This window comes from Oreochromis niloticus, linkage group LG5 (genome assembly GCF_001858045.2).
Source record: "Oreochromis niloticus isolate F11D_XX linkage group LG5, O_niloticus_UMD_NMBU, whole genome shotgun sequence".
NCBI lineage: Eukaryota > Metazoa > Chordata > Actinopteri > Cichliformes > Cichlidae > Oreochromis > Oreochromis niloticus.
The window spans coordinates 20,563,952-20,590,115 of record NC_031970.2 but is presented as its reverse complement, the minus strand read 5'-3'; the positions used below and the strand labels follow the sequence as shown (position 1 = coordinate 20,590,115).

The 26,164-nt window shown below is 39.3% G+C and overlaps 2 protein-coding genes across 10 annotated transcripts in view; one reads left to right on the top strand and one right to left on the bottom strand.

The window, feature by feature from the left end:
- cacna1da (calcium channel, voltage-dependent, L type, alpha 1D subunit, a) overlaps positions 1-1,774 on the bottom strand; it is a 61,839-nt gene extending 60,065 nt beyond the window's left edge. For 6 of the 9 annotated variants that reach the window (XM_025907283.1, XM_025907287.1, XM_025907285.1 and 3 more), the window contains exon 1: positions 1,444-1,773. The gene's annotated coding sequence lies outside the window, so the exon portion shown is untranslated. Of the gene's footprint in view, positions 1-1,443 lie in introns of all 9 variants that reach the window. The other 3 variants (XM_025907284.1, XM_025907286.1, XM_025907289.1) reach the window with 1 other exon arrangement.
- Positions 1,775-8,673: 6,899 nt separating this feature from the next.
- On the top strand, positions 8,674-23,687 carry LOC100691863 (transketolase). The gene is made up of 14 exons (XM_003459736.5): positions 8,674-12,934; positions 14,345-14,462; positions 14,554-14,667; positions 14,767-14,864; positions 15,598-15,789; positions 15,983-16,101; positions 16,261-16,457; positions 18,037-18,201; positions 20,021-20,177; positions 20,666-20,796; positions 20,883-20,966; positions 21,100-21,193; positions 21,536-21,658; positions 22,580-23,687. Exons 1-14 carry the CDS (start codon positions 12,828-12,830, stop codon positions 22,765-22,767), a joined length of 1,887 nt encoding a protein of 628 aa, XP_003459784.1. The 5' UTR covers positions 8,674-12,827; the 3' UTR covers positions 22,768-23,687.
- Positions 23,688-26,164: the final 2,477 nt, after the last annotated feature.

Below are 26,164 nucleotides of genomic sequence, written 5' to 3'. Positions count from 1 at the left end.
TACTGACAGTTAGGAATAACCTCTAATTTTTCCGACTAATAATAGTGCTAAATCAGCATACAGTTTCTTCCTTGTTATCTGCTGTGTACTAAACAAATATACAACACAGGAGGTGCTCCCAATGGAATTGCAGACAATTGGAGTTTAATGATGTAAAAACAAAAGAGCGTCAACCATATTGATACATGCCTATAATTAATGTTTGCAATATTATAAGGTCTTATAATTTATGATAGGAATGGTAATTAATCTAACACTACTATGAGATACCAAAGCACATTCTCAGTGAAACTCTAACCCATTTTTTATTTTCGTCTCTGATAAGCAATCCTGGTTCCACAGTCCTGTGAGTAACTCAAACAGAGAAATCACCTGATCACCTTCAATAAAACAGCAACAAATATGGCAGGCTTTGTTTGGCTTTGATGTTCCGATCAAAGTCTGGGATTAGTAAATTACCCCAAATTGTCTAAAAATAACCATATTTCACAAGGGGGGGGAGCAACATGCCACAATTCAGAGCTGCCACTCTCCGGCATCACTTGGTCACATCAGCTGTGTAAGTCCTTGAACTGCGAGCAGGCCCGCAGAGGAAGAAACACAAAAAGGTCACACTGCAGTGATGCTCCAAGAAGAACTAATCTTCTTACTGCACACACACACACAAAATGTGATATGTGTATTATTGTAATGCATGGCTCTACACCTCGCTGCAGCGAGACTGCTGCTTTACATCTCTTTTTGCACTACGCTCCTGCCTTCATGTAGCCAAGCCTAGTGCAAGCTCAAAATGAGAACAATGCGTATTAAATGCATAATTTTTCTAAGGTATTAATTTCACTGCTGCATCGACGTCGTCGACCGTGCACCCGTGATGGAAACAGATACTGACATTTCCATGAGCAATTCGTGACAAAATAACCATCATCGAGCGTCCTCGTGTTTCTCCTTGGACACCACCAAGGTAAGACATGGTCAACCCCCCCCAAAAAAACCACAGCGATGTGAAATGACAGGCTGGACTCCGGGCGCTCATAGTGAAAACTGAGCAGCGCACAGCCTTCAGATGGTCCCCGCTGCCCATCAGAAACAGCTGGCAACGTTATTACAGCAAACCTCAATCAGCGGTGCTCTTACACTCGGGGCTAATACAGTGGACGGTCCACATGACCAGAAAAGGTATCAGCCTGGTATCAGCCCCGGAGAGCTCTATTCATGTCAATTTACCAGTGGCGGCTATTGTTTATGACAAGGCGACAAATCTGTGAATCTACAGAACAGGACAGCATCGAGAGGAAAGTGGCCTTATATATCTGCTGTCCTCTGACAATAATAAAATATACATTAAAAAAAACATCATCATTGCCTGCATGCAGGAAAACGCGGCTATGCTAAGAGGCTAACTTCAGTTTGTGGAGCAGAACCCGCACCACGCTGAGCTACCTTTTCTGAAGACTTTATAATTCAGCCGCGGTCCTCTCGGATGGATAGCCGAGTCCGGAGCTTCGGAGGGCGAAAAACGCAGGTCCCGTCTCTAACGGCGCTCTAAAAATCATCAACTCCGGGAGTGGGAGAGACACTGAGAGGCTGTGCATTAATTAGGCTCTTCCATGGTGATTGTGGTGAGCTGGAGACAGGAGAGTGCGCACCAGACAACAGAGCATCCTCGTCTGCTGCCTGCTTATCGTCACGGAGCCAGTCAACAGTGAAACCAGTGTCCAACTGAGAGCGAGCTCTCCTCCTCCTGCCTCCGACTCATGGTTCTGCACACTTCAGATCGTTGCTGGGTCAAGCGGGCTATCCAGTGATAGCGCCTCTTTAATAAAAATAAATAAATAAAAAAGGGACACCTTTCAGTTTTCCTTCCGGATATTGTTGCAGTACACTTATCTTTAAACTAATTACAACCTGTTAACTCCCCCCGAAGGCTGTCTCATGAAAATGTACCAAATATATCTGAAATCCATTTGAAACCCCGAAAATGAAAATAAATAAATGAATGAATAGCAGGACATCAGTCATAAACTGGGTCAGTCATATAATTTACTCGATTAGAACTTGCTGGTGCTCAATAAACTCCCACCCCATGTATGTATACTCCCCTTTCAAGAGTTGAGACCCAGTTGAAAAATGACTTGACTTCCGAATATTTAAGCGCTACGTTCATTTAAAAAAGCGTATTAAATCCTGAAACTTTAAAATGCCGTCCTTAAAATATATTATAATCAAAGCGGAAAGTCAGCTTTGTATAGACAAGATTCTTCAGTGAAAAGCAATGCATTGGCTCAGGAAATTTGAAAACCACTACCAGAAACATAGCTTACTGTTCCATCAACAATGGAAGTTTAAACTCTACCATGCTAAAAAGAAAAAAAAGTGGCAAATGTAAACAAGATCCATAAATTCTACCACATTTCTAACACAAAGCAGGAAAACTGTCCTCTGAGCTGACAAACCAAAAATGTGAAATTCCTCTTTGAAAACAAGTCTCACTGGAGTTTCTATAAGCCAAAATTTAAGCAGATACATGGCTGTGTTAGTGTACATGGCAGAGAAAACTTGCACATCCTTAATGACTCTGTCAGTGCTGAACTACTAATACAAGTTTATGCTGCCATCTTTAGCAGGAAAGGTCTTGACTATATCAGCAAAGCAATGCCGAACCAGATTCTGCACATATTAGAACAGTGTGGCTCCATACATAGGTTGAGAGTGAAATCTCTAGTCCATCGGTTCATTAAGATATGACAAAGGGGGATGTGAAATGATAAGAAGCAAAAATCCTATATTAATCAAGAACAGCAAAACATTTTGCTTTTAAAACTAAAGCAGCTGTTCCAACAGCTCACAGTGTTAAAGAACAGCTAATGCAACACAACATCCCCCCTTTTTGGGAAACAAGTTGCTGGCGTCAGATTTTGGGTGTTTTAATTATGTGTGTGTGTTTCAGAATAAAAAAAATTAAACATATATATAAAAAATAACAGTAACTGGTGACTGAAGGTGATGCTTATAGCATCTTATTAAAAGAAGAAGTGAAGTAAAACAGTGGAAAACAACTTTTTTGAATAATGTTGCAATAATTCATTTTTTCCATCATCACTTAAATTATAATAATTATTCATTATCATAAACATTCAGGTCTTTAACCATCATCTGTGATTTGTTTCCATAGTTCTTTAAGCACAGAACTAATTAACCTGCTTGCTTTGTAACCATAAAGCGCCCTACTGTGGCTTCTAAAACAATCCAGCACTAAAAGCATAGCAGTGGGACATAAAGGTGGTCAGTTCTTCACTCAGAAGTGGGTGTTAAGCAGAATCTCAATGATTTACATTCTTTGATAAAATCTGTGATCCCTTCATCTCCCACCACCAAAAGGTTTGCATTTATCACTTCACAGATGTGATGAATGTGATATAGCTCACACGGAATAGCCTTATAACAAATGTACCTTAGTTCCATATATAAATACATACTGCACTGTTAACGTGCTGCTATATAATATCTCAAAGGGAATGTTTACTCTGGCAACCATAGGGGGTTTGTTATGGAGGGTGCCAATTAAATTTAATGAACTGCATCTACTTATATAAGGTAATCATTCAAAGTGAGTCTCACTATTTGAGATTTAAAAATATTTTCTGTGTATACCGTCTACACATATATAAATTATTGCTGTTATTTGTTTTCACAGACCTTCTGCCAAAGTCAGCGAGTGTGATTCCTTTTCACTGACAGTATGTTGCATGTTTTCATAATGAGAAAGTAAGTCAACACCACCTAGCCTGATCTAGTTGTAACACCTACCTCTCTCCCATTACAGCTGTTGAGCAAATAACCGAACGTTCCAGATGTATGCAAACACACAAAACACTTTCCTTTCAGCCATGCAAGCTATGTAACAAGGGGATGAGTCATACCTTATTTTGCTTTGCTACAGATTTTTTCTCTGAGTGAGATTAAAAATCGTTATCAGAAACATTTGAGCAAATGCTTTACTTAAAAATATTGTTACTGACATTAACAAGATTCTTACCATTGTGCATTATGGGTCCAATTCACTACCTTCTGTTGTTTTGTAAAAGATATAAACCTCCTATATAGGTGTCGTATCATCCTGTAAAATCATTAAGTAAAGACTCCATCTGGCATATGCAACAGTATCACAAAACACAATCTGTTATACATACAGCTACATATTAATCCCACCCATATGAAAAACTAATGATACCCTTGACCATTAGAAGACCATTTAACAACTCTTGTCTTAATTTTAATTTCAGAGACTATATACAGGTTCCTTTACAGTGGCAAGGAATAAGTAAAATGAGACATTGTGGTGGCAATGTAATATAAAAGTGTAGGTATCTCAGTTCAACCACATTCACTGTTCACCAAATTTCCTTCCGTAATATCACCAACCACAGACTACATGAAAATGGAGTCTGAAATAATTCCTACATTCCCTTGTTGTTATTTGCACAAATAGCTCAGTATGGTATTGCAAAGTCCTACCTGCTAACAGCTGAGGGAGGCCTCCGTTTCACCTACATGTTCCAGTGGACAACAAAGAACAGAAAAAGCCCCTTTTCATCCCCGCTGGAGTAGTCAGTGAGTTAACTGCAGCAGCAGTTGGTGAGGGGGAAAATGCACCTGGGTGAGGAGGCAGGGACGGGGTACTGTATCAGCTTACCTGTCTGCTAAGGATAATGGTTGCTTCTAGAATCATCTTGAATTATTTACATATAGAAGAGTAGTGTGTGTGTGTGTGTGTGTGTGTGTGTGTGTGTGTGTGTGTGTGTGTGTGTGTGTTGGTAATTAAATCCAAAACTGTTCTGAGGAGAAATGTTTGTTTAAAAGTCACTTTATTCATCATACATTGCTGATAATGTACTCATAGTATGGACAAATATGTGACACATTAAAGGAAAAAAGTTCCATAGAAAGGACAAAGGGGATGATACAGTTGGTATATTCCAGTTTATAGACAAAAAGATTATTAACTGGTATTTAGGCATGTGAGAATTTGGAAGATATAATAATACTATCCTTTTTTTTCTTTTTGCTGTGAGTTAGATAATAATATTTATACCTTTCTCTTATCTATACTGTAAAAAGAAGTTGGAAAGAACAGCTTACCTTTGCATAAAAAACAGAGACTGGTAGGAGAATTGCTTGGATAGAAGCCAACCTCTACTTGAAATGCTGACTAATCAACATTATATCTTGTTTGTTTATTACATACATGTATCATTGTGAAGTATAGTGAAAAGACATCAAGGAATCGCTGCATCCAGACAAGAAATAGCAATCTGCAAAACAACGTGTCATGTTTATATTCTGCTTTTTTGTACTGATTAAGAAAGTGGGGTTGCATTTGTTTCTCACAAGTTATTAATTTGTGGGAAATTAGTCTGTGTGCAAAGCTCACACAGACTAACTGCTTCCCATGTTTTAACCTAACAAAAATAACAATCAGTGGTTTAGAATATTGTATGTTAACAGCTAGCATTGGGGGCTTTATTTGACTTTACTTGTGCCTAATGATTTAGTACTAACCAAACTCTACTCATACAAAGCATTCTTCTTCTTTTTCCTTTTATGCCCAGAACCTGGCTTCGCTGTACTGATGAAATCCCTGCAGAGACGACCGTATGGTAGTGAAGATGGTGGAAATAATAGTTAAATGTTGTAGGGTTCACTCACCTGGAAAAGCACTGAGCATATAACAGCACGTCCATGTTTTTAGTGAGACTGTGTTCAAATTCGTGTCCTTCAAAATCACTGAAAATGGAATAAAAACACAGACAGAGGGTGCAGTGGCCCCCACGGACCACAGTTGCTATTTGGCTCAATCTGCCCCCCCACCTTTAATTTCATCTGCTCCTCTGCTCCACCAAACTTTCCCAACCAAAATGAACTTTTAAAAAAATTGACACTTTTAATACTTTCCATGCATCACGCGAGAAAATGAGTTTAACCATTTTTTTATTACACTGCCAGACAAAGAGACAGTGACGTTTCAATTTCCCTGTCAATATTTTTAGCCTTTTTAAAGGTCCCTGTTGAGATGTTTTTTGTTGAGTGTTGAACAGCTTTTCATCCATGTACAGGAAAAGTAGCAAAAATAAAATTACCTGGAGAACATGCCTCATGTTCTCATTGTTGCTGTACTGAATATTTAGTTTCTGGGCGATCTTTGAAGGTAGTTTTTCAATTGCGATTCATGGTGTAAAAGCTCTTATTTTTCTATTTCTCTTTTAATGCACTTGGCTTTTACTCTATGTCTTTTATGTCTCGCATTCAATTAGTTAAATTAGTTATACCATATATACCTTAAGGGGGCCTTTGTTAGTGCTCATAAGCTCCCTCACTGGTATTTTCTTTCTATTCCAGTTTAATCCTGGCCCCAGTAAAAATTACCAGTAAAAGAAAATTTGGGAATTTTGAAAGTATTTTAAATTTGACCACATACGTCTGAAAACCTGGCGATTGCTGCAGCACGTTCATGTGCACTGATGCAACAATCAGTGCTTTTGCATGTTTATGAGCGCTCTGTGTACATTTTTGTGTAACAGAGGGAGTGTGTTGGTGGAGCTGCTTGAAGGAGAGCAGTAGTGATGGAGCCTGAAAGCCCTGCAGCGCAGCTGTTCTCCCAGTGCATCGTCAAATTCGCTGCTGAGCCCACAACACACGCTCAGCCTTAACCCCTGCTCACACACTCTCCTCTATGAATCTTAGTCCCTCTTTGTTGTTTTTCTTCATCCACTTTGTCTGCTTAGCCAAAGCTCTTCACTCAAATCTTTATATTTCTTTAAATTGTTCACTGAATACTATTTGCTTCAGCTATCTCAATAAACTATACCACCCATGTGATATAGCTATACTTTGATATCTCTTTGATTTCCACTTTGATTTTTTTTTTTAGCATATATCATCTCAACCCAACCCAGACCAAACCCTGTCCTGAGCATTTGAATGACTGAGTGCTCTGTTGATAATTCAATCACAAATGCCATGCTTTTGTATCATGCACTGTCGGTGGGTGGGACCTTTGAGTGACAGGCAGCATTCTGATAGAAGGGCAAGCACCATGTCATCATGGTGACTGCAGAGCGTTTTAAGGAAATGGAGTGATAAGAGCAGAGTGGAAAAGGCTCAAGCCTGAAGGAACAACTGGTATTAAAGAGAAGCACCAACATTTTTGTGTGTGCAATATATATACATATATATATGAATGTGGGATAATTTGTGTGCAAGTGTACTCATGTGCATACGTCAGCATGCCTGAGTACATATGCACATTATGTATGTTGGCCTGTATACGCGTGTGCATCTGTATCTTCTATCTATGCCATTAAGCATTCAAGGCCAACGATGACGAAAACCTTTTTTTGCTTTGTGCTCGTGAAACCACACACATGTTGTGTGTTATTTAAAGGCATTGTTTCAAAAGTGGTGGCTTTGCTCCTCTTTTTCTGCCAGAGAGATTAAAAATAGAAACATTTATGATCTCTGAATGTACTTTCCCTCCAGGAAGTGTGCAACTGTGGGTGTCAGACACTGGCTGAATATCACCACGTGGTGTTGTCTTCCCATGCCACCATTGGCTGGCACCTGTGGGGCCCTGTGAAGCAAAGCTTTTCTGACAGGATCCAGGAGCCCAGAGGAGTTGCTGGAAACTGGGAGAAGGACAACGTCGGTGGAACCAGGATAGCAGTAGGAGGCTCAACCGATGGCATCAGCTTGGCTGTGAATGCACAGGTGCTGGGACCTGACTCCAAAGCTACGGAAGAGCGCAGGAATCCATAGAGATCATCTGATGGCTGTAAAGATTAAGTGAAAAATGAAACAGGGACAGTCGAGGGGCTGATCAATCGTAGCAGTTACACTCTCAGCTCACACTTCAGTTTGTTTGGATCCTGTCGTAGTTACTAAATACTTGTTTGGTTTCACTCTCTGTGAAATGAACAAATAATTCATCTTTGAATAAATACGTTATTCTTCTAACGATTCCCCCACTATAACACCCCTGGCTGTTATAGTATAACAATAGAGAGGAACATATTTTTTTGGTTACATTCATACAACATTTATGGGGAGACAGTGTCCTCTGGTGTCTAATGTTTAGAAAACTCTTAGCTGTGACGAAAGGACTTTCAAAATGGAGTACTGGAAAATAATGACTGTTCATATAGCATTTGCCACATTATGCCTTGCTGATGCCTACACACACACACACACACACACACATACAAACACATACATTTTTTGGCATGTGTCAGTATTATTTTCATCTTTTCAACTAAAAATTTAAAATAATCTTCCTCAAGATATTGTGTTAATTATAAACTTACTTTCTGATATCTGCATATTACATACTGTACACACGAAAACATTCAGAATTATCGATGGACAGTCTTTCCATATTTCTAACCTTTTTGTAATACTGCATGATCCAATATACAAACAGGGGTTCAAAGTGAAACTCAGTTAATGAGTAATGAAGTCTGATTGGCAGTTTAATACAAAATCCTGTCGAGTGATTTCAGCTTTTATGAGCTGCTGTCCGGTGGTTCTTTCAGCTGATGCCACAGAGACCGTTAAATGACCACATGATCCCGCCTGTGTGCGTCATTTTCCCCTCTCACCCCTGTGATGCGTTCACGATTCAGACGTGACGTTAGCTAGCGCTGCAGAGATGGGGGAGCGTAATCTGAGTAACTTTAGAAATTACTGTATTGGCAGTTACACTGTTTCTCTTTCGAAGTTACTCAGATGCCCTGCGAGCCATCATTTCAAAATCTGAGCTGTTTTTACCAGATCAGCATATGACAAACTGTTTCTGTGTAGTATGGCCCGCACTTCCTGTGCTAGCTTAGGGTACAGTGATTGCATTTCCAAGGAAATTTTAAGGTAAAGGCTGCTCAGTAAGTGTCATTTGATCAAAACAGAAATTGAAAGCTTACATGGGCTGTTCATTTTGCATATGTTTATTATATCTGTATGTGTAATGTGTTGCTGAAGTTTTCTGCTTGATACATATTCTAAAACATTTTTTGAAAGCAAATTTAACGATAATGATAAATGATAATACTGGGATCGAGAGACAACATTTATGAGAGAACTTTAGGTAGAAAAATGGTGAAAGTGTAGCCACCAGGAGAGATGCTTTTGAATCTTATTTCTGTGGAAAGCGAGCAAACATTTAGACCGTCTGTATCAGGGTTGGCTGAATATTCTGTACATTTTATGTCCGTTTGACGTTTGAAATGAAAGTTAATTTAGAAAACGCTTCAAATTAATTATAATTAATTATAAGTGCTGACATATGTTTTGATATGGCTGCTAAGTAAAATGATTTTCTTCTAGAAGGAGTCATCCTATTGAATTTAAGCTTATCGTGTTCTTTAGTAATATCTAATAATAATAGTTAGCCTATACTAAGTTCCATTCTTAATAGCAAATGTAACATGGGCTTATATGTTGTAAAATGTAGTTGGTCCCCTGCCCCCCTACACCTGAATTTCAGGTTCCCCCACCAAAATGTCGCAGACAAAAGAGTGCAGCGAGTATTGATTTGTCTCCAAGACGCTATCGGTTCATACATCCGATACAACACGTACCCGTGTAGAAACAGACCAGTGTGATATCAAAGATGTTCCTCTAGATGGCAGGCCAGCTCTCCCCATAATTACAGTTCTGTCAGACGCTGTTGGACACCAATATATGACCAAAGATTTTAAAATATTTTCTGTCTTAGGAAATGGTTTTAATGTGAAATGCCATTGCTGAAAATTTTAATGTTAAATTTGGATCCTTTTTACAATTTTCATTCCAATTTTCAGTTAGATTTTCCCATTTCATTTAATATATTGCAATTCACATGAAATGAAAAATTTCACCAACCTGTCACTTTATTAGGTACACTTGTGAAACGTGTTAAACTGCTCAGGATAAATATCTAATCAGCCAATCAGAACAACTCAATGCGTTTAGGCACATAGACGTGGGCAAATTGATCTGCTGAAGTTCAAACCAAGCGTCAGAATGGGGAAAAGCTAATGATGACTGGAAAAGTACAGTTGTGGGAAACTTACAAGTAAGTGTTACATCCTGTGGACAGGAGAACAAGGGCTTGGTGGTGGAATGAGGAAGTACAGGAAAGTGTTCAAAGAAACAGCCATAAGACCTGTTGAACAAGTCTAAGAAAGAGGACAGTGAACTTTTTGACCAGGTTTAACACAGTTTGGGGGAGTGAGAGGATTCCTGAGGAATGGAGAACAAGTATAGTGATTTTCAAGAACAAGGGTGATGGGCAGAATTGTAGTAACTACAGGAGGATAGAGCTGATTCGGCATACCATAAAGTTGTGGGAAAGAGCTGTTGAAGCTAAGTTAAGAAGAGAGGTGACAATCAGCGAGCAGCAGTGTGGCTTTAAGAGCATTACATATGTGATGTTTGCTTAGAGTGTTGATGGAGAAGTACAGAGAAGGTCTTTGTGGATCTAGAGAAAGCATTTGATAGAAGACCAAGAGAGGAGCTGTGGTACTACCACCCTATCCCTAGCCTCCTCTTCTGTCACACCAACTCTATAACCCTTCTTCACCACATCCATGAATCTTCTCTTTGGTCTTCCTCTTTTCCCAAAGCTAGCTTTTTGAACAACACAATAAGAGAGGTTGTTATAATAATACAAATGATTCATGGTTGGTTTAATGCTTCAAGAGTTTTGATCTTGTTTTTTATCACCACATGCAGCCTTTCCACAGTGCACAAAGTATCAAAACCTCCAGCAAATCCTCCAGCAGGATCTTCCTCTTCGAGAAGAAAAAGGGCTTTTTAGTATTCACATTGGGTCACCACACCATGTAGCTCCACAAGAGTTTTTACACTGGATTCCCTTCTCACAACTCCAAATGAATTTGTGCGTCCTCCCAGGGACAAACTGTAAGAGAAATGTGTAAACCACTACACTGTGGAGCTACAGGGATCTTCCTCTTCTACCATAGTAAAAAAAAATGATGAAGGTAGCTGAGAGTTTGGCAGAGGTGGAGAGGAATAACGGTAAGGTTAAATCACTGCTTTTCGGTGGATAGAGTTTGAGAATGAAGCTGGAGGGCTGGAGGGAGGTGTCAGAATTTGCAGATGAAAATTTGGCTGGCTCCCCGCAGATCCTCCAGAGGTCTATCAGAGTCTTCCTGCAGATGATACAGTTAATCCCCATCATTCTTTTCAGCATGTCTGGATGGCTAGCTGGAAAGTGAACAGGTGTGAGCTTCTGTCTTGATGTGGCCACCTTCAAAGATTTTTACTTATTAATACTTTAGCAGGTGCTGAAGATGTATGGTAGCAGATTCTGTAGGAAAAAAATGTTTTGTCACCATTACTGTCTCATTTCAATTGTGACAGCTTTAGAAGAGTGAAGTGATATTTTCACCAACTTCATCCACCTTCCCCACTCAAGCATCCACCAGCATGATTAACATGGTCTTGAACACTTTCCAGTCTGATTAAACACTCCAGAGCAAAGTACTCTGAGGCAGTCTCCTCGACAGACTCACATCTTTGGCTTGGATGGCAGCCATCGGCCTGGGGAAGAGTTTTTGAATATAAAATAGGAAACATTTTTAGCACTATCAATGTAATGTATACTTAATTAATCCGCGTAGGGAAATTACTTCTCTGGATTGAACCCATTCACTCAGTGAAGCAGTGGGCAGCCACCAATCCAGTGCCCGGGGAGCAGTGTGTAGGAACTGTACCTTGCTCAGGGGTACCTCAGGGTAGCCGTTCAGTGGATTCTTCTGATCATGGGGCGACCACTCTACCTACTGAGCTATCCCTGCCATCTTTTTTCCAAAAAGCTCTAAGTTGCTAGGGAAGGTGCACAATCTTGGATGTTAACAGACACAGGTACATCCTCCTTTTCTTTATCCACAAATCGCTTAACCACTCCAAATGAGGTAAGTTTTAACACTCCCCAATCACTGGGAGTAAATGTTGCTACAAAAGACCTCTTCCCAGAGACAGAAAGGACATGTTTCCCCATCTTCCACTCATTTGACAAGACTCTGAGCACCATTCATCTAGAAGAGACTCAGTTGGTAGCAACTACATATGGCAGAGAAATATCACAGCCTTCCTGAGGTAAAGTTTCTCAGTACATCATCAGTCGTGTCACAAGCCAAGGACGAGGAAGGCATCATTTTGATTTTTAGGCGCTCCTCTTCCTTGTTAATGTATTTATTCGCACTCTAAGACAAGAGTGTTTTGTTTTGTTTTTCTTAAACTCACACTCATAGACTGCATGCACTCACCCATAACTAAATAGGCAGGACGTGGTTAAACATGTGATTTGTAGGAGGGATAGAATTGAACTGATGATGTTACACAGACACATTTTTTTTTAAATTACCCTTTGTGACCTTTCTCCACCTTTTGTGACCTTAGCTGTCAAAACATAGTCTGGTAAAAGGTATATAGTTTAGGTGTGTGCCGTTATATTTTAGCAGTAACGCCCAGTGCACGTCACCAGGTTCCTCCTCCTTTGTGTCTCTCAGCGTGTGTGTGTGTGTGTATGTGTGTGTGTCCCTGTGCATCCATGTGTGTACATGCCTGGTAGGTTAAATCCAGTTTCTCCTCGTTTCTATCTCTCTTTCTGCCTGCCTCTATAACTCACACACTGACACTAGCTTTGCTCTTTGGCAACACACACAAACACACACACACACGCACACACACATATTAAAACCACACAAATTCAACAGAGGATTGTAGTTGGTCCATTTTTCTGGTGCTTTAAAACTCAATATATCGCCTTCATGGAGGATTACCACAAACCTGACCAGCAGACAGTGCAAGCACTGAGGAACATCGCCAACCGCCTCCGAATCAACTCGATCAAGGCAACAACTGGAGCGGGCAGCGGGTAAGTTGCATTCACTGATTCTTGCACACGAGCTTTTCTGTAAGATTGTAAATGCACTGCACATATAAACATAAGAAATGTGTGCATAACATAATGCAAAACCTAGTTTTCCTTTGCATCGTGCACTGATCAACAGAAATAGTCACACCCAATGAACTATGCATGAACAGATCAGGATGTAAGGAACAATGTGTCCTGCTTTTGTTCTTCTCCTTTGACAAATTTGGCAAATTTAGATTTTGCTGAAATGATTTTAGCATTTTATTTCAGGAAATGTAAATATCTACATTGTGTTATTTCCGTGCAATTATACTTTATTTATAGCATATTAGATATACACAATAATGTGAGAAAATGTTCAAAATCTTTTAAATTGATGTGCAAGCAGAAATGAATGTAAAACATGAACAGATCAGGGTGACATGAACAGAATTTAGGTTATTTGATTTTTTTTACATTTACTTTGGTTACAAGATAATAATTGTCCATAATCGTCTATTTTACTAGACATACCCCTATGAACAATTCGACACAGCAGACTACCCTGTATAGTATAATGGTGGGTGAACTGTACGTAGCAATAGACTCGAGTACTGTGTGGCCGCTGCAATCATGCGATCCTCTTCAATGGAAATTTCAATGAAAAGCTGCCTGTAATCTTTAATATAATTTCTCCTTAGAGCACTTATTGATTATGAATGTCTACTTTTGAATAGCAAGCAATTTATTTTATCGAAGCCTAACTCCACATTGCACAATTCTGCAGTGTTAAGCCTACAGTGATATGAAAAGAAAAACACTGAGCACCGAGAAATATTACTTGACTTAAAATATTCCAAGACTTATTAGTATTAATGACTTATTGATCTTGAACACTTGGAAACATGGAAAGGATAGCAACGAGCTGAACGCGCCAAAATACTTGCCTTCACACTCCATGGAGCTGGAATTTGTGATTTCTTTGCGACAGAAGTTGGCTGTTTAATAAAATGCATTAATGCCAGTTATTTATAGATGCAACATATTTTAATGCTACAATTAATTAGGGGCAACATATACTCAAAGTTTATGGGTCTCTGCGTGATTGTCTTTGCAAAAGCAATTTGAAGTTGTGTTTTTTTACTTTTTTGCCAGCATATGTTGCACTGTTTTGATAAATGAATTGAATATTCATTTGGCACATCAAGCTGAAATTTTAGCTCATTAAGTCTGCTTTGTGATAGCTTTACCTACAGTGATACTGTAGCATTTTGGGACAGTACCATAAATGTATAGCTATTGTGGATTTTATCCAAAAACAGTAGGCTACTAATAATAAACATACTAAAGTTTAACCTGTATTTTTCTGTGTTTTTGAGTTTACTGTTTATTTGGATTCATTTTAACAGCACCCTCTCATACACTGTACAGATATCCTACGTCATGCTGCAGTGTGGCAGAAATCATGTCTGTGCTTTTCTTCCACACTATGAAGTACCGCCCTGAAGACCCAAGAAACTTCAACAACGACCGTTTTATCCTGTCTAAGGTGAGAGTCAGAAAGCTCCGCTGGTCTAGATTTGAGAGCTTCTGTTCCTTTTGTAATTGTAATGCCTTGCTTCTTTTCACGTCTCTCTCAGGGTCATGCTGCTCCTGCGTTGTACTCCATATGGGTTGAAACAGGTTTTCTCAAGGAGAGCGAATTGCTCAGTTTATGCCAGGTTGACTCTACCCTGGAGGGGCACCCAACCCCTGTAAGCCACCACATACTGTACCTATAACACACCTCAGGACTCAAAGAGCACAAACTCTATTCAGAGTTTATTTATTTATTTGATTTGTGTGCATTTCAGAAACAACAATTTGTGGATGTCGCCACTGGATCGCTGGGGCAGGGTCTTGGTGTGGCCTGTGGAATGGCTTACACTGGGAAATATTTTGACAAATCCAGGTAATTCCCTGTCCACATGCAATACACAAAACACCTATGGGAAAAAAAGTTGTTTTTGCAGCTTTACATGAAAATATCAACTCAGTTGTTTAAATTATGGACACGCGTTGCATCGTATTTTTTTTGTAGTGCTTTGAATTAGGATTTTCCACATTCTGTGGGTGTGTACTGCAGCTACATGATCTGCTCTAACAATTCTTCTGCTCTAATAATCACAGGCGCAGCAGTCACGCCTGAGATATTTTTACCACCCAAGCAGATTTCATTTTGGAATAAAATCCAGATATTATGTCTTAGACTGTTTATTTGTTTTAAGTTACCACAAAAGTGGAACACTGTCATATTTTAATATTCCTTTGTATAAGCAGCTACTTTGATGACATTTGATTCATCTGCTAATATTTCAGACCGTGTGTGATTAATAGGTGAATAACAGTACAAAAATGGTCTTAGTTAAACACTATTTGGCTCTTATGGCAAAGTAAGTTACAAAGGTAGGTGTGAAATTAAGCAGTCACATCTCATCCCTCAGGAAGCTTTAACATGTCACAGCTGATTACCCATCCAATTGTCAGATAATGGTGATAAAACAAGCCTGACTGGAAAGGCGTTTTCCTCAGATATGAGTTTTTTTCTCACATCCACAACACATCACCCTCATCTACACAAACATTAAACACAAATACAGTATGCACAGCATATTCATGTAATCTTGGCTTGTTCTCCACCGCAGTTACCGTGTCTTCTGTCTGCTCGGGGATGGTGAGATGTCAGAGGGTGCTGTCTGGGAGGCCATGTCATTTGCCTCCTACTACCAGCTTGACAACCTGGTGGCCATTATGGACATCAACCGTCTTGGCCAGAGTGACCCTGCACCCTTGCAGCATCACGTAGAAAAATATCAGAAGCGTTGTGAAGCCTTTGGGTAAAATTGCATATGAGAAATCCATACTGATTTAGAGGCTGGTTAGCATCAGTTTATGGTATAACCTCTGAAGGAAGACTGTATTTTCCTGTATTTTCTGTATTTCACATATTTACATATTTCTTATTTCCTATCTTTCACATAAATATGTGTGAAACATACCGAAAGCCCTTTAATGTGTGTGTGTCCATAGCTGGCATGCTATCATTGTTGACGGACACAGCGTAGAGGAGCTTTGCAAGGCTCTGAGCCAGCCATGCCACCAACCCACTGCCATCATAGCCAAAACCATTAAGGGCAAAGGCATTCCAGGTAAATATTGTCTTTCATCTGCGCACCCTTTGCCCTCATTTTAAAATAAATGATATTCAAAAGTACAACTGCAGTTCTGCAGTCTGAATGGCACCTACTGAGTAATGTATGTATGCATAGGAATTAAATGGACAAAAGAGCATTTTTATGTTTTTTCAGCTGCAGAGGATAAGCTGGGTTGGCACGCCAAAACTCTGCCCAAAGACATGGCTGAGATGGTCATGAAGGACCTGCAGAGCCGTATCATGAGTAGCAGCAAGCACCTGTACCCACCTGCTCCTATTGAGGACTCCCCACCCGTCAGCCTAAGAAACATCAGGATGCCAAGCGCACCCAGCTACAAGGCTGGAGAAAAGGTCTGTAAAGTTTACATGAATACAAATACTTTATTCTCCAGGTAACAAAATGAATCCCGAACAACCGTGTCTACAAAAAAGTTGGAATGCTGTATGAAATGGATATAAGATTAGATCAGGCATTTGTAAAACATTCAAACTCTGTGTTTAACTGAAAATATTACCAAGAAAACAAATCATGCACAAAAACTGTGAAGTTTGAGCCAAGTATGGGGTGGCTGTAGCTCAGGAAGTAGAGCAGGCCATCTACTAATCAGAAGATTGGTGGTTTGATCCCTGCCTGCTCCAGTCTGCATGCCAAATATCCTTGGGCAAGATACTAACCGATGCATCCATCAGAGTAGGAATGTTAGACAGAAAGCACTTAAGCATTGAAAAAGGTGCTTTTATGATAGGTGTGACTAAAGCATGTTTTATAAAGTGCTTTGAGGGCTCTGGGAGAGTAGTAAAGCACTATATAAGAATCAGTCCATTTAACATTTAATTATGGAAACTAATTCAGTGCAGGCACAACAAAAGGGGAGGTTAGACATGATCACCACTATGTGGGAATCTACATAAGCAAAAGAATATGTTAAAGCATAAATTCAAGTATAAATAAAAGAATAAATATGTGTAAGATGTGTATGTGTGATCAAGACAAGAATTCAAAAGCAATCATACTTGAACTTGTGCATCTATGAAGTAACAATTAAAACCGATTGGTATATAAATATATCATGTTTGATTGTAGCAAATGTTTTGAATTTGCATTTACTGTAAGCAAACACAATAGATTTTTCACAAAAGTGAAAGCCTGATTCATTAAAAATGAAAACATAGACAATGTCAACCAAACCAATTTTCGTTCGTGTAAGAACAGTAAAATGTGGTTTATGTTGATCATTGAGAGTCCTGGTTTTAAACCGTGTTGCCTAAAGTCCAAATTATTCACACCCCCCTTCAAAAGCTTCTGGTTTCAACTGCTGCCCAATACACAAAGCACTGGTTTCCTGCAACCCCTTCTGCAGGTGGTTGGCCCACAAGAGGGTGGACCCATGTGGCTGATCCAGGCCCCATGGGCTAAGGCCTGGGAACCAGGTGCTCAGCAAGCCTGGGTTTTGGGGAAGGGGGCTCATCTGTGTCTAGATTTTTCTGCACAGAGGTGCTTTTGATCTGGTCCATCACCCAGAACTAAACTGCCCCGGAAGACCCAACCAGGGCAAAATGCCTCGAAAACATAGCTCCTGGGATCACTTCGGCATGCAAACCACTCCATAGAAGTAAAGTGCCAGTTTGTGGAAGGATATATATTAAAATAAAGAAAAAAAACCCCGAACAAAACAGATTGTCACAAATAAACTTTCACAATTTGCACAGTTAATACGTTAACATGAATTCAGTTATTAAAAATTGTTGATCGTAATATTTTTAATTGAATTCAGTACATGGACAACAAAAGGGGAGGTTAGGCCTGATCACCACAGGCGTTTAAAGGATTTGTAAATCATTGTGTTCTGTTTTTCCTTTTGCAGCATCCAACCTTTTCAGGTTGTAAAACGATTGATGATTGATGAATTTGGCCTCTGTTTCTCTGCAGATTGCTACGCGGAAGGCATACGGAATGGCACTGGCCAAGCTGGGACGCTACAATGAACGTGTTGTGGCCCTTGACGGAGATACCAATAACCTCACCTACTCAGAGATCTTTAAGAATGAGCATCCCAACCGTTTTGTTGAGTGCTACATTGCTCAGCAAAACATGGTAAAATTTAGGCCTTTTTCTTGAGAAAACTATTTCTTCAAAAACAGATGTGAATCCTATTATTCTGTCATTTTTAGTTTAATGCTATCATTTCATTTTAAATGTAACAGAGTTGCTATTTAATAGCGATTCTTCTCAGTAAACTGCTCTTCATTTGCTGTATGCACAACCTAGCATGCCACAGCTGCGAAATTGAGCTTATGTTATTAAATTACACATGGCTTGTCTGTACCTGCCCTGTAATGTGAGGATAGTCACATAAAAAACTCAAGTTCTTCCTTTTACATCAGTGTGGCAGCTGCTGACACCAGTGGTTAGAAAACCCCTTTCTTTTGCTTTGGTCATCATTTTATCAGAACCTAATTTGAAGAGAGACAATCGAATGCTAATTTCTTGTCTTTTCATATCCCCAGCAGCACCCTGCTTCAATGTAGGTCAGGCATTTCCATGATGATAAGCAGTCATGACAAGTGTATTCAGAAGTAAAATATTAATCACTACAGAGGGTGGGACCATCTGGCTGAATGCATGAGAAAAGTCAAAAGTTCAAGGGTGCAATAAACTGTCGCTTATCGAGATGAAATTAAAAAATTGTGCAAGACTCACCTACACTGAAAAAAAGGAAATTGGTTGGTTATTGCATTTACAAAAGTCTAACCTGTAATTTGAGCAAAATAATTTTTTCATGTTTCTATGGTGAACGTAATTAAATCTGTTTGAAATTCAACAACTTAATTTGTTCTTGTTGAGATGACATGTCAAGGACAAACATGTCCAGAAAATTCTGTTTCAAGACTTGTAATCATAGCTTTCCTACTTTTGTTAAGTCTGGAAGGACAGCTTTGTGGTGTGGTGGTTAGCACTGTTGCCTCACAGCAAGACGGTCCTGGGTTCAACTCCACAATCTGGCTAGTTTGCAGTTGGTTTTCTCTTGGTACTCTGGTTTCCTTCCACAGTTAAAAGTCATGCAGGTATTATAGTTAGGTTAACTGGTGATTCTAAATTACCTGTGAATGTGAGTGCAAATGATTGTTCATCTCTATGTGAAAGACTGGCGACCTGTCCAGGGTGTACCCTGACTCTGGATTATTCCCCTGCAACCTGAAGAAAGATAGAGTGGAAGTTGTTGTAAATCCATTAAATTCTTATCTTTACCAGACTCTAGACTTTGTTGAACATTATGTAATATGAAGACAACATGTAGTATTTAAGTGACCAAGTAGTATTTAAGTGACCAAGTAGTATTGGGGTAAAAGTTATTGAATAGTTTTGGAATAAATTGACAAAATTGTGAAGGATTAAAATACTGAATAAGTTGTGTTGATTTAACTCAGTTGTTTAATTTTCTGCCAAAGCAAAACAATTGTGTTCAACCAATGTCCACATTTGAATTAAGTAAATCCAACATGTTCTTTTTTTCAGTGTATAACACTAAAAAAACTTAATTAGTTATAAACAAAAATAAATGGAGTTTTGTTGAATTCATTTATGTAACGTCAGATGTTACTTTTGACAAAGAAGAGAAGATGTGGGACTGTGGAGAGGTTTGGAGACAGGACAAAGGAAATTATTTGTAAGAGGAGGTATGACACTGATCCTATCCATATGGTAAAATAAGCTTCAGAGATTTGTGCAAAACTTTCTGCTTACTGTGGTCTTTAGTTCAAAGAGGCCTTCAAATATGGTTTGCACTACAGATATTTTACCCTCTGGGTGATCTTTGTGTGATGACGTTCTTGCAACCTGTGTCTCTTTAGTTTGGCACATGAAGGTTTCCTCGCTTGCAAAGGTACTAAGAAATAATGATTTCATTTCCCAGGTCAGCGTTGCGATGGGATGTGCAGCCCGAGAGAGGAACATGGTATTTGCCAGCACTCTTGCATCCTTTTTCACTCGCGCCTATGACCAGCTTCGTATGGCAGCGATCTCAGAAAGCAACATCAATCTGTGCGGCTCTCACTGCGGTCTGTCCACCGGTCAGTAGACTGCTGCCAATGAACAATTCACATGAAAACCCTTCTCATACATGTCACCAAACTCACACCTTCACAAATTCACCCTCATTCCCTCTTACACCGAATCCAACCACTTCAGAGCACCCAGTTCCTCAGAATATATCCACAGCCTCCTTAATAAATGCATAAGTGTATACAAGAAGTCTGTGTCAGTTTGTGAGTTGTTTCAATCCTTTCTATTTTTTCCCTCTAATGCTGTGTTTTCCTTGCCATTTACCCTCCTTGACCTTACAGCTATTACTCAAACTTCCCCCTTTTCTCCTTTCGTGTCTGCCCTGGAAGCTGTCAACAGGGAACCAAGTGTCCCTCAGTTAGTGCAGGTACACTGCATGCAGCCGAACTTTATGCTTGTGCACCTGCATGCTTCAGCTCACCTAACAAGTGGATAACTTTTGAAGATTTCCTCAGTGTTGAATGCATAAAATCAACTATAAATGTGTATGTTGCAGGAGAGGAGGGCCCTGCCCTGATGGGTCTGGAGGACGTAGCTATGTTCAGGGCCCTTCCCACAGCAACCATTTTCTATCCCTGTGATGGCGTGTCTACAGAGAAGGCTGTGGAACTGGCTGCAACCACGAAGGTACTTAAACAAAAATGGCAGTGTTACAGCTCCCCTACATGATCATCTATTGCGGTAATGATCTTTTCATTTTCCTTTTCATTTAGGGTGTTTGTTACATCCGAACCAGCCGCCAAGACTGTGCTATCGTCTACAACAGCAATGAGGACTTCCATGTTGGACAGGCAAAGGTGAGACGCTATTTGTGCTTCTCTTAAGACAGTGAGAGATAAACACATGAGGCAGAAATGGCAGATTATTGTTTCAAAATAATCACTCGAAATACTACAGCTTACAGAGGGTACATTTCCTTCTCTTTGACAGGTGGTGTACCAAAGCAAGGACGACCAAGTCACTGTGGTGGCAGCTGGAGTGACTTTGCATGAGGCCCTTGCTGCAGCTGAACATCTAAAGAAAGGTCCGCAAGATATGTGCCGACACATCCAGAACAATTACAAGAAAAGACATTGTAATCCGCTGCTAGCTGGTCAGATTTGACCATTTATATCTCTTTTTTTTTTTTTTAGAATGTGTCTGTTAGACCATCACTGTTCCTTAGAATAGGTTTTGAATGGTTCTGTGTTCAGTTTGTCATGTAAATGTTAGCCTGATCTTAGTTTTTGTGTTTCTTGCACAAACTATGCTTTCTTTATCAGGTTGGCAGAACTGCTATATTCTCCTATATTCAATCGCTGAGGTTCGGTTAACCGTATGATGTATCTTTATGCATTGTATTTTTCTACTAAAATTCATCTTTCAGAGAGGATCTCTGTCCGAGTGATTGACCCCTTCACAATCAAACCTTTGGATGTCAAAACGATCATCGACCACACACGTGCTACCAGGGGAAGGATCCTCACTGTCGAGGACCACTACTACGAAGGTATGTTTATATAAAAGTTGGTCGGATTTTGCATATTGCATGCCTCTCGCCAACCAAGCAGCAACAAGCTCAGTAGCATAATGCGGCTGCGCCTCGTCATTGGTGCACATCCTTGGGAGTGTTGTGGTGGCATGTTTGCATTGGTTCACTGATGTAGATGGGTTGTGCTGGCAATTGCTTATTGGCTGAGGGCTGAGACCGCCTGTCGTGTGCCTTCATTGCAGGCAAGGTATTGGTACTGTGGTGCATTTTGTAAGTGCGACAGCCATGGAGGCAGAGTGCTGTCAGATTTCCTTAACTAAGCGGGTGCCCATGGGGCTGACTGTGACCTAGATAGCACAGACAGCTATGGCCTGTGCCTGCTAAGAGAAAGGGGATGGGTGATGGCATGGACGAGGCTGGACAAAGGAAATTTAACAACTGTAATTTGTCTGATGTTGTGCATCTCATTCATTGTACATCTGGAACAGCTGTTGTGCAGCGTTCAAGGGGATCATTTTTACACTGAGCTGTAATGATTTTTTTGTTATCCCTTTATGTAAAGTGTGCACAGAGACTCAGTGTTTTTGGATACTGTAATGGGAACCAAATATGCTTGAACTTCCCGCTCCATCTTTTTATTCTCGGACACAATTGGGCAGTACTTCAAAATTACAAATATAGTACTTGCTACATTATTACATCTACAAGAAATAATGTAAAACAATATCATTCAAGGGCATAATTTTTCTATATAGCTACCTTTATTTCATTTCATTTATTTACTTCTGAATTCAGGACTTCACACACACAGCCCGAGATGACCATGTTAGAAATGTCCCATCTTTATGACATCACATTGACCAGACAGTTAGAAATGCCTTTAAGTGAATTTGTCTTTCACATTTGTCTTTTATATATTCCTTTGTTGTTTTTTCACAGGTGGTCTTGGCGAAGCAGTGTCTTCAGCAATGGTCAATGAGTCTGGCTTCAGTCTGCACCGTCTCGCTGTGTCCCACATTCCTCGCAGTGGAAAACCCCACGAGCTGCTGAAGATCTACGGTATCGACCGTGATGCCATTTCCCAGGCCATTCGTAAGATGGTCAGCAGCTCTACCAATGCCAAGTAACCACCTACCTATCCAATTACACCCCTGAAGATAAGGCTAAGTAGTCAAATATGTTTTCGATTCACATGGCACCCAACTCTTTGATTTCGTTCACAGTGAATACCCCTAAGTGTGTAGGCTACTAAAGTAATGTGATTTTGTGCTGTACACATTAGAGTTCCATGTTTGCCTTCCTTTTTGTGTATTTATCACCAAAACTGAGACACACAAATTCATGCAACATGCATATCCTCACTGATAATACCAGCGTTGTTATAGACCCATTTCAATGATAGAAATGTGGACATAACTGACATTTTCATTGGTGGATGCTCACTATTAAAAAAAAAAAAAAGTCCGGTATTACATGTCTGCTGTGTGATCCTCTAATGTGTTCTTAATGCTCCTGGATTCATTCAACTGGCAGTGGTTTTATATTGTTTTGCTATAGCTTGTAATACTGAGTGGGGCATAGTTTTCAAGTCGGTGTTTATCATAGAGTGTGTGTGTCAGACAGAAACTAAATGAGTTGTTGTTGTGAAAGACTTTAGGAAACAAAGTGAAAGAAATGTGTACACGTCATAAAGAGCAGTCATGCAGAGCCAGAATTTAAACATTCAGATGATTTCACTTTCATTTTTGTAGTTTTTAAATTTGTTTCTATTCAGCAATGTCTTTTGTTATTGAAATTTCAGTTACCGTAAACCAACACACCTCAGTGTTCATTTGTGCTCTAGCACTGCTTTTGGACCTCAACAGCAGTGTAATCTTTACACAACGTGGAGCAAAGAAGAGCCACCAGTGCTGATAGAGGATACAGTGGGCTGTGATGTTGAATAGCTAGTTACGTCCAGCGTGTCAGCCTAAGAACAAACACTTTCTTTGTTACTTGAAATTTTGTATGTACCATACTTTCATGTAATAAAGCCCTCTGCATTTGACTTTTACCATTTACAATAGTTTCTGTTCGCCTTTGTGTTGACGTGTGTTATTTAAGCACTGCTCATAAACAGCAATCTGCAACTATAATGGGAAAGTATCTATGAAATTTATGAACAGCCATCAGTGTTAGCATGCATTGGTATGAGACAGTCCCATCTTATGAAAGTCAGATGAACTTCAGTGTACTGGTATAATATACATTCACAAGTTTGCAGAGACATTTATAGTGGAAAAAAAGAGGAAACTACAGTGTTTGTTTCTACAGTGACATAAAACGTCACCATCTCATCATCTTAAATACCACTTAAATAGCTTCCTGTAAATCCCCCCACTGTAATTTTAAAATCACCACCACCAGGTTCTCGTTCTCTCTCTCTGCTCCCTGTTCAAAACAAACAAATGCATTTTTTTGGGTCATACAAATCCCAACTTTCAAAAACATTTAAAAACATTGAATGAATTCTGCAGAAGTGCTCCTAAAACTTGTACTAGCATGCCCCCTTCAGGAGCGAATAAAAAAAATAATGACATCCACCACCACACAATTCATATGAGTCATAATCGATTAAAAAAATGAGTTTAATATTTAGTTAAATGAAGATCAGAGCCATAATATAAGAAAACCCGTGTTTGTTTGTAGATCAAGCATTCTGACTGAACATCTTTCCTCTCCATATTTCCCACTGGCCTTCTACACTCTAAACTTTGATAAGCACTGCTCTTTAAACAGTCTGTATTCTACAGGAAGAATGTGCAAAAATAGTTTTTGAAGAGGACAAACCTCAGAGAGCTGTATTTCCGTTTTGCTCCTCTAAGAGCAAACGTTATGATTCCACATCCATACGATAGTGTGTAAACTGAAAAACACATTATTTAACCACAGTTAAAACAGTATATCCCCTGAGTATCTGAATATTCCATGTATTATATAAAGTCTTATATTTAAAGTATTGTGGTCTTACCATGATATGAGTGGAGGTGCAAGAAAGCAACAAATAGTGCAACAGCAAATCCCCAGTAGGTATCTAAGGAGAGTTTGATGGTAATGTTTAGCTTTTATACAAAACCAATCTAAATATGGACTCTGATGTAAGATTAGGATTCTGTCTTTGATATAGCAGCGGGAAGTACCTCTGTTGTCGTAGGGAGCACCTTTACATCTTTTAGTATGGGCAGGCAGGTCTGAGCAGGGTAGAAAAGTCAAGACAGACATTGTGACAAGCAGAACCTGCAGTGCATTATGTAAAATTACATTTTTCTTTTTGGAAAAACATTTCGCTTTAAATTTTGGTGTGAATTTTATAAAAAATTCTACTTACCAGTAAAAATGCCCAGAATCTCAAACGCTATGGTGCAAAATATACCAAGACATACTGGAACTGCGAGTGCTGAAAGTGAAAGCAAAAATAATAAATGGGTCGTTATTCAGTCTTGGCTCAGCCAGAGGTTAATTACTTTGAACAGCGGCTTAAAAAGTGTAACTTACTTCGAAATGGCCTATAGAAAGCCATTCCACATCCCAGTCCAAAGCAGATTGAATAGAAATGGTAATATTTATCTGAAATGTTCAGAATAATAGGTTTCAAATGAATATTCTACAGAAAGGAACATCTCTGCCAAATCTGTTGATAATAAATAAACATAATAAATATACATACAGTGTTGATAAAAGTCAAAAATTAACTTCCTTTTGTACTCCTGAAAAAGAAATGATCAATAGGTTGATGGATAAACATACAACATGCTGCTGATAATAGGAAATAAGAAAAAACAGCATGTGAGAGAAAGTGAAAGCAGCAATGTACACACTGTTTAGACACACTGTTATAAATATAACAATGTGCCTACACAGAGCAAGAGCTACAATCGTAGATAGAAAACCTCAGCGAAAGGCAGAAACACAGGTGTACACACCATTTCAGCTCAGCTGCTCCTGAAGTCCCCAGGCAGGTGTAGCAATACAAAACAATCAGCATTCAGTAGACAACTTCCTCAAACTACTGCCAAGGACTGTCACTACCATGGACGGAAGTCCCGCTGACACAGTTTTTCTTTCACATTCACGTGTGTCAAAGGTTAAAAACAATAAGACAGTGCTCTGTCACCTTGTGAACTACTAGATTTGAATCATGTCCTCAGTTGTTTGGCATTCAAATAAATTTTTTTTTAAAGCATTTTTTTTTTTTTTTACTGTAATTTACACATAAATACACAAAAAAGCTGACAGTCTTTGCACTCTTTGATCACATAACCACAACCTGGTGTCAGTCCACGTAGTTCATGAGCAGATTTAAGTCAGGGATAGAGACCTTCTGACCATTTAACAAGACTTCTAAAAGTACTTAATTGCCCGCTACTTTTATAATAAACTTTTTCCATTTTCTAATAAAGAAGGAAAATAAACAAAATATTAAATATTTTTTTGTGATTTTTTAAAATATATATATATATATATATATTCATTAGCCCCCTTTTT